The sequence below is a fragment of the Rosa rugosa genome, chromosome 4 (genome assembly GCF_958449725.1).
Source record: "Rosa rugosa chromosome 4, drRosRugo1.1, whole genome shotgun sequence".
Lineage (NCBI taxonomy): Eukaryota > Viridiplantae > Streptophyta > Magnoliopsida > Rosales > Rosaceae > Rosa > Rosa rugosa.
In genome coordinates this window covers 11,577,591-11,587,492 of record NC_084823.1, presented here as the reverse complement: position 1 = coordinate 11,587,492, position 9,902 = coordinate 11,577,591, and the positions used below count along the sequence as shown (strand labels likewise).

The 9,902-nt window shown below is 40.0% G+C and overlaps 1 protein-coding gene across 1 annotated transcript; it reads right to left on the bottom strand.

Annotated features, from left to right (window-relative positions):
- Window positions 1–3,282: 3,282 nt before the first annotated feature.
- LOC133744339 (uncharacterized) lies at window positions 3,283–3,909 on the bottom strand. Its single transcript, XM_062172467.1, has one exon. It carries the CDS (start codon window positions 3,907–3,909, stop codon window positions 3,283–3,285), a length of 627 nt encoding a protein of 208 aa, XP_062028451.1.
- Between the last annotated feature and the right edge of the window lie 5,993 nt (window positions 3,910–9,902).

Sequence of the window (9,902 nt, the reverse complement as noted above, 5' to 3'; positions counted from 1 at the left end):
GCATCAAAAGTACAGGGGGGGACCAGTAATTTCCCCATTAAAGAACCTTGGTTTTCTTGGAATTCTCATCTTCCATTGTTTCACTATCCCTTCATACAGCTATTTTCGCCTTCTGGGTTTTCCCCCTCCTTCCCTAGTATCTGGGTTCTCACTCTGATAACCCAAAAAGTTGAGTTCTTTCTGTTTTCCCACTAATTCTAAAACCCATGAAATAGGCTTCAAGCTGTAAGAAGCAAAAGCCCAGAAGACTATGAAACACTCCTTATTAGAGTCGTTTCCAATGTCTTCCATCTCTCATGAATCATGTCCACCACTCCTTCAGTAACACCATACCTCCAATCATAGTCCATGTGCTTGTTCTTGCTTCTCTTTCTACTTAGGTTTTTCCCATGAAAACTCACCATTATTCTTTCCAAATACATTCTCCACCCTTACCAGTGGTTTTACCAACAACCCACCTCACAAGTTCCATCCTTAACATGAATTCATGAAATATATATATATGCTCCACAGAAATCTATTCACATTCAAGACCACAAGATTCAAGCATAACTTCATCCAAAACCCATACTTTTCTGTGTTTAGAAAGAATGGGTGGAACGTAAAAACGAAAACCACCCATCATTCAAAAGGAACATGCAAAGAGGAAGCTCGCGATTGAAGGTGCCGATTTTCCTCATCTCCTCCTCCAATCGCTTGACGAAATCGACAAGCATTGAAATCCTCTCGGTGACATTTCCAATCAAAGAAACCTCCTTGAGGAAATCATTGATTGTTTTTGGAACCAAAGTGGGTCTAAATTAAATGAACTCATCTTCACAAATTTAGAGAGAGATTTAGACCCCTTTTGGTATTGGGTTCTGATATCTCTTCCTCTCTATATGTTCTTGCTCGCTTTGGATTTGAGTATGCGATTCGTGGCGTCGCATATTAATCGAGGTAACTGAGATATGAAGAAGATGAAAAATCTGAGATTGCAGAGAGATCGAAGAGAGCTTTGGAGAAGATGAACAGTGAAAGGACGATTCTACCCCTCAAAAGTTAACGCGGTTAACTATTTTACTGTTTTCAAGTACTAATATTGGGCCAGGATTAAAAGTCTAGGTACCAATCTAATATTTTTTTAAAATAAGGTACAAAAGTTACTAGTGACCGATAGTTCAGGACTGTTTGTGGAGGGTTTGAAACCAAACCGTATAGGAGGGTTTGCCCTCCACGCGCTGCCCCTTATCATCTTCCGAGGATGGAACTGCTCCTTATCATCTTCCAAGGACAGGACTGCCCCCATTCCCCGTGAGGGTCGGATTCAGTACCAATTGCATAACCTCCACGTCCTGCAAGGATAAAATCCATCACGCCATCCCACCATCGCCGCCGGCGAGGGTGTGGTCCATCATCCCACCCCCGCCCGCGGCCAGGGGTGAGGCACGCCATCCCACCCCCACCTACAGCGAGGGTGTGGTCCATCATCCCACCCCCGCCAGCGGCGAGGGGTGAGGCACACCATCTCACCCCCGCATGTAGCGAGGGTGTGGTCCATCATCCCACCCTTGCCTACAGCGAGGGTGAGGCACGCCATCCCACCCCACCGCTAGGGAGGGTGTGGTCCATCATCCCACCCCCGCCTGCAACGAGGGTGTGGTCCATCATCCCACCCCCGCCTGCAGCGAGGGTGTGGTCCATCATCCCACCCCCGCCTGCAGCGAAGGTGAGGTCAAGGAGGTCTCACAAGTTAAGCGAACAAAACTTTAGTCATTCACGCCACCGGCTTCCATTGCATTTCAAGATCAATTGTAAACGAAAATCATAGGATTAACTGCTAAATGCTGATCGGCGTTACCTGGGTTGGTGTCCATTTATTTCTTTTAATGGAGACTTACCGGCGTCTCCTTCGATTTCAGCTTCGATTCCTTGAGGATCGGCTTGATTACACTCATTAATCACTTTCCTCAACACGTGCTTCCTTAGAGCCCTCGAGGATTGGTCTGTACTGGTTCCTCCAGTTATTCATCCAATAAGTGTGCCGCTTGCCCCCTCTGCGTGAGGTCTGTTTAAGCCTTTATCGGTGGCGCCGCAGCGCCCGCGCTTATTACTCTCTTGGTTTGGCAAGCGCCGTCGCTGGCCTCGCCTCATCCTCAAACTTTGCAACTCGTCATTCAGAGGCAAGTTTGGATCTTAGATTAGGTTCGGGGCAAGTCTGTGTGGGGATTGGATTTCGTCACTGCCAGTCCTCAGCGACAGAAATGGGATTCCTTGAGGTGCAGCTCCCGCCATCACTTTTTAGGGATAAGTGTTTCCCACAGACGGCTCCACTTGTTGGTGAAGAAAAATTCCCACTTGTTGGTGAAGAAAAATTCCGTAGAGGAGTTTGACTCACCAATGAATGCGGACTGGAGCGGGAGCTGACCAGGAAGATCGAGAAGCTTCCTTGGAGCGTTGACCTAGAGTTTGACCGTTGGATCGAGGAGAAGAGGGGGTACGTGCAAAAAAATCTCCGATGCCTAAGTCAGTACGTTTCTTAGTAGTGGAGTAGAGAGAATTGGAATTCGATGGTTTACCTTGACGTTGGGCGTTCCTTATATAGGCGACGATTTACTTAGAGAGCAAGCCGACATTATTCCGGGTTTTATGGCTGCATTTACTTACATACTTATGTCGATGATTATTGCTGTAATGATTACGTAACCGCCACTGCCCTTAAAGCCGCAATAAACGCCCTACTTATCGCTGCAATTATCGTCGTACTTATAGCCGCAATGAAGACCGCATTTATAACCGTATTCATGACTGGATATTCGTCATAACTGCATGTCGGAAATATTTGACTACTCTCACATGTACAACTATGTACATATAGAAAATATACCTAATTAAAAGATAAAAAGTATGAAAGAGAAATGGGAGATAATGAGAAGACCTTATATATAGAGATATAGAGAAACTTGAAGTTTTTTAAACTTGTGAAATCTTACCGATAAATAAGGCATGTAAATGTGAAATAAAAATCTCTAATAAAATGTTAGGTAAGACCTAAAAACGAACTAAAAAGGGAGAACCACACAAAAAATACGGATATGAGAGAAAAATAAATAAACAAATAAATAAGAAGTATGTGTTGGAAAGAAGATTTTTTTTTTTGAACCATTGGAAAGAAGATATGCATGGAAGAAAGAGAGAAAAAAAAGAGATGATTCGAAGATGCAATACGTAATAAGGAATATCAAGAAAGAATAATGTCTTTTTGAATCAAATATGACAGCCCTTTATTGAAATGAGAAAAGATCAAACATTACAAAACTCTGCTGCTATAGCAGATTGAAGAAAAGCGGGAGTAGAAAAATAGAAAGAATCCTGCCTAAGAGTGCAGGCATGTGCTGCTAACGTATGCGCAACTAGATTGCCTTTCCTGCCAACATAGGACACACTGATACCCATCAACGTTTCCAAAAAGTTGCCCACATCATCATAGATTCTTCCCAACACCGATGTATTTGAAGAAATGTGTTGTGTGAGTTGCCGCTTCACTTCCGACGCATCAGTCTCCAAAACAGCCGGTATTAGAGCATGATCGGCTGCAAACTCCACAGCTCTCTTGCAAGCAAGTATTTCTGCATGTTCCGGTGATATAAGACCACTAAGAGGACATGCCCCCCCAGCCAACATATGACCCAATTCATTACGAACCACAAAACCAAGGCCCCCCTTCCTGGTAATGTGGTTAAACGATCCATCTACATTGATCTTCAAAAAACCAGCTGCAGGTGCACACCATCGAACTACTCGAGCTCTGCTAGGATGGGAATGAGTCTGTTTCATATTATGAAACCTGAACTCCTGAAGTCGTACGTGATGCAAGAAGGAGGCTAACTTCACAAGCAGCAGTGTTTTTTTGGTTCCACACTCTCTCATTGCGCTCCTTCCAAACTCCCCATAAAAGAAACATAAGCTCCCCAAAATTACTCAAGGACAATTCTGTAGCACTGAAACTCATCCAAGCAAGTAAATCGCTCTGTACCACCTGTGGGTTATAACACACCTGCTTCAGAATGGCCCTGGATTGCACTAATTCCTTCATAAAGGGACAGTCCCTGCACAGGTGGATTGTCGTCTCCCTGTGAGTCTCACACAGCACACAAAGCTCCGAGTCCAAAACTACTCTTTTTGAAGCCAGACTCCCTAGAGAAGGTAATGTATCCAGACAGACCCTCCAGATGTGGATCTTAGCCTTGTTTGGAATCGAAGCCTGCCACAATTTCTTCCAAAACGCAGCTCCCACCGGTAGTGTCAGAGGACTATAGCTCGAAGAATGGGCAAAAGCAGATTCCTTTTTTTGAATTCAATCAAAAAACTAATAATATAAATTAAAGTCAACATATAGAATTTACTAATTTTACATTAACAAGATTGCAATAATTTAGGATTACAATTGATGTATTGATTTTTACTATTTTTTGTGCAAAATATATTAAATAAGGATATTGTTATAAATGAATAATTTAAGTATTGAGTCAGCATGATAGAAAATGAAATAAATTCAATGTGGTAGCTGAGTTATAGGACTGTAATTAACAAAAAAAACTCAACCGAACCGGACTGCATCCAATACGGAGCGTGAGTTTTGAACTTAGATTAAATTAACTTCTTTTTTTTTTCTCTTCAAAAAGGAAATTTATTTTCTATTTAATTTATATCCTATGCACGCGAAGTTTACACGAAGTGAAGAAAATTTATCTTCTATTTCCTCTGCATGTATTGGTGGCGACAAGCTGCTCTCTCTCCAAGTCTCCATCACTATGCGACACAAGCTGGAGCAGCGTCCTGGCAACGCGCGTCACCACTAGATGATAAATTTTTGGAGCCGCAATTCCCTCACAGAAACGCTGACGGCTGACGTCACCCACAATTTGCTTCGGGGCCAGCGTAGCAGCCAGTCTCCCGGGTGAATATACTGACCCAGCCCATGACCTGGGTCAAGACTCAAGAGGATACCAGCTTCTGTTTTGCCGGTAGAAGGTGGAATAGTGTCATTTTTGCTGAGATGGTCACCCAACCCTGTTGGACAGCGATCAAAACATACACCACCGTTGAGCTTGCTCTAACAGTTCAACTTCCAACATTCCTTGTAGTAAAAAAAAAAAAAATGCGCATCTTGAAGCTCCACGCCACAAACGTTACATCCTTTGGTCATCACTCACCGGTGACACCTATGGTGATTGATTTGACCTCACTAGAGGAACTCAAGAAGGTATGAAAATAACATAATTGAATCTATAATGCAAAGGAAAACTAGTATTGAATATATAATTGGTTTAGTGACTTGATCATATATATATATAGGGCCCTTCTAGTGAGGGATCTATTTTTTTGTCTTTTATAGGGATAGGGCATTAGACTAACTTATCGATCATATTTTAGCATCTTAACCATTCAGTTTTTAGGTCCTAATGTGTAGATCACTTCTGTAAATTTTCAGCCAAATTGATTATCATTAAGATATTCAAAACGGCGACTTAAGATTATAAGTATGAACGGTTCAAGTTTGACAGATTTGGTTCGTCCATTGATTTAATTTAGTTTGATACCTTAACGATCACCGATTTGGCTGAAAATTTGCAGAAATGATCTACACATTATGACCTAAAAACTGAACGGTTGAGATAACGAAATGTGATCGAAAAGTTAGTCTAATGTCCTATCTCTATAAAAGACAAAAAAAAAAGATCCCTTAATGGAAAGACCGTGTAATTATATATATATAATATATATATAGTTGAGATCTCTTTCAGCATATAAAAGAACACAGTATTTATCATATTTTATAGGGTTGAAATAACAAAATTTAAGAGTAATGAAAGAGAGAGCTAATGCTAGGTATGTCTTCTGAGTCTTTTTTTTTTTTTTTTTTTGTCAAGTTGTCTTCCGAGTCTTGACTGGCATCAGCTTAACTGGGCATTAGTATCAAGGTAGGCTACTATTCACCCGGAAGGAAAACAAAGTTCTGCCAGTTGAGCCAATTCGACTATCCTGGTATATATGATGGGTGGGACTGTGGGAGAGGAGCCCCACAACTAAAAATCTAGCTATTACCAAATTGAATTGGTTTGATTCATACCATACCACAAAGTAGTGTCCAAGAGCAATTAAAAAGCCTGTTGATAAATTGCCAGTAATAGTTCTAACTCCAAAAACTGAAATTGGCCTAATCACTTGTTATGAATATGATACATAACAAGCAGGAATCCTCACTTCAAAGAATCATTATGATTCATCACACAGTATATACATACTTATGGTACCAAAACATAGAACAGGTTAATCTATCTCCATTTCCCAAGTAAAAGAAATTCCCATGCAAATTAATAATGAATCTGTCAATTAACCTGCAGCCTCTCACATATGCGTAGTCTAATCTTTGTTACTTACTTGTCTCCAGATGATTTAAAAGAAGGGGCAGCATATCTAGCTGAAAACCCGCGTTTAGAAGAGTCTTCATCAGTTTCGTCCCAACCATCGTCGAAGTTTTGTGCATAGCTCAGAGGATCATACCTAAACCCGCCGCCCGGGTTTCCGATACTTCTCTGCCTTGTGGTGGTGTATCGTCTTAATCTGCTTGTCCATGGAAGCTTGAACTTTAGACGTCCCCAGCAAGAAAGTATTCCTTGGTTTGTGTTTTTAGGGGATGGAACTTGGTCCATGACTAGAGCTTTTTCCAGCACAAGCTGCTTCTGGCTTCTTTTTAGTGATGAAGTATCAAGTACTCCCAAAAGCTGTAGTAGGGTCTCTCTGTTTCTCTCTTCCTTTTGTTTTCTTAAGGATAATCTTGTGTGTGGCAGCTAGAGAAGATGGTAAGAAAGATCGAATCAAGCACTAAAAATTGTGATGGGAGGGAATGAAAGAACAACTTATGGTTTTGGCTAATGAATCTATCTTGGCGTGATGACTGATTGACTGATGAGTATCATATGGACCACCAAGTCATGCTTGAAGGAACAAATAAGGAAATTTTTCAATATTTGATTGATTGATACTCATTTTATTATAATTAACTGATCGAGATTATGCTGAATTGTTGACTGATCGACTGATTGGGTTAAATATCTGGACATTAAGTACTATTGTATTTGTAATTGATTGTTTGAAATTTTGATTGTTATTTGAAATTACTTCCAAGAATTCTTCCTTTTTTGTCAAAATTAGGGATGGCAAAAATCCCCAGCGGGGCGGAGCTCCATTGGATACCCGCCCCTAATGGGTGGAGAATTCGGGGACAAATGGGGAATGGGGATGGGGATCGCCAATCCCCACTATCTAAAATTGGGGATGGGGCGGGGATGGTATTGTGATCCCCATCCCCAAACCCGCCCCAATAATATATACATATATTTAATTTATATAAATATATTAATTTATTTTTTATAATATAAATCACAAATATATACATTTACTACTTTACTTTAATGGCTACAATTTTACTTTAATGGTGTTTTGACTTTTGCACTCACTTGATTTATGAATTTAATCATGTTTTAATTTTATTTGTTGTAGATTTTGATTTTTAAAAATGCAATATGAGAAAAAAGTTATTTTATTTATTAAATTCTTATCGGGGATTTGGGGCGGGTTTGGAGGCCTAGTCCCCAGTGGGGATGGGGACGGGGAATCCCCAATATATTTTTATTGGGGATTGGGGCGGGGATGGGGGTGAAGAATGACCCCGGGGATGGGGATGGTATTGTGATCCCCATCCCCAACCCGCTCCATTGCCATCCCTAGTCAAAATGGAGAAGAAAATTAACCCAGTTGTCATATATTGCTTTTCGTTTTTTATTTGTTTTAATTTTTCTTTTTTAAACATGAAAGGAATTCCAAACTTTGGAACAACGACTCATTATGTACACTTATGGCACGTTTACTAACTTGGAATCGGAATAAATCATGAATCGGAGACAGCTGGAATGGGAGAAGAGAGGAATCGGTATGAGAATAATTTAATTCCATTACGCTGTTTACTTACCATGTGGAATCGGAATAAGAATAAAACTGATTACGATTGATGTTGTTTACTTACATTTAGGAATGAGAATTAAACTACTTCGATTACTAAAATACCCCTAGAAAATGAAAAGGGAAAAAATTGATGTTATTGAAATTATGTTAGGGTATTTTTGGTATAAAAAATTGATTCCGGGTGGTTGATTCCTAAACCCATCTCCCCCCTAGGTTATCGAATTCCTGAGTATTCAGGAATTGATTCCTAATAAGGATGCGGAACCCACATTCATTCCGATTCCCTTACATGTAAGTAAACGACGGAATTCTCTTATTCTGGAATCATTCCATCCATTCCCATTCCGATTCCAAGTTAGTAAACATGCAATTAACTGAAGAGAAATGTCTTAATACTAGACTAAATGTTTGTTGACACTATTCTAGCCAATGTATGTAAGATAAATTGTTGTGAAGAACATGATTTTTAAAAGTTGGGGTGGGATTTGGAGTTTAAGAAGAAGTTGATGTGGAGTGTACATATTATCTGATGGGACTCATGATGGAAGAGTTTTGGCATCCAAATGGCATATTATTAGTGCCATTGAAATTACTTGCGTGGATAAACTACTTGGCTTCCTATCCTGTGGTCCTCTTACCTCATGCTTGGTGTGGATTTTGTTTCGAGATGTGTGAGAGAAAAATTCATAAACCCTCACAACTCACACTAGCTGATAATCCTGTTGGGTAGGCAAAAAGATTTCAAGACAACCTTTTAAGACTTAATCCTAATTATCTTACCCTGCTTTTTACATTTGCAGATGCGAACAGGCAACACTTGATGCTGTGTTGCCAACCCAAGTAGAGCATCAAGTGTTGCCAACCTAACTAAGGGGTCTGCCCTGCAACTCCAAGCAAGTATTACTTGCTTGAATGTGGCACTGGTGCTCTGCACCCTAGTAGAGATATGCTATGCCTGAAAATAGGAAACCCACCCCCATTCAGGTTGATGCCAATGACCACATAACCTAATCAGTTTAGTTGAGGTACCGGTAACTTTCAAACCTGAAAATAATTACTGAATATGAGGCACACCTAACTTTAATGGCCTAAAAACAAAAGACGCCTTCTAACTTTGTATCTGAAATAATCACAAACATGAAGAATCATCCAGCCAACATAGTAGGTAAATCAGGTACTCTGGTAAATCATCCGCATGGTAATATCAACGCCCACAAAAAGACTATGACACCCAACTTAACATAAATCAGTAGTAACTAGCCAACCCTGATTCAAGGGAAAATGATGATATCTTATTTGAATTAGTATCTAAATAGTGGTATCAAAGCTTAAACATCAGAAGTTCATGAGAATTTGGTAAAGGACTGGCTGACATTAGCAGAGTTGCACATGGACTTGCGAACTCAATTCGAGATTTCATACATAGTAAGCACCACATGGAACAGAACAAGAGAACAAGAATGGAGACACTAAATGGATAATAATCATGTCTTGCATTCCAATTTTAAACTGTAAAAGCTAGAGAAGGGTTTATCATACAGAGCTAAGCATCAGCTAAATATTTCTCATATTTAAGAAAGCCACTGGCATGACCAATTTAAGCAACATGGAATAGCTTATGATATACGAGCTGGCTGAATTCTTATTTTGCTCTAACTATGTTTTGTGGTACAAAATCAAATAAAAAACAGAGAGAAGTCATCAAAGTAACAATAAAGGGATGAAAATGGGTGCTGTAATGAGTATCTATCAATCTAGTAAGTACTCTCCTGCTCTCTAGGAGTCACATGCATCACATTACGTGACTTGAAACACAAACATAATTTGTGCAATGACGTGCATAACATCAATTTACATTTAGAAATAAGTACCCCATATATTTAAAGCTAAAATAC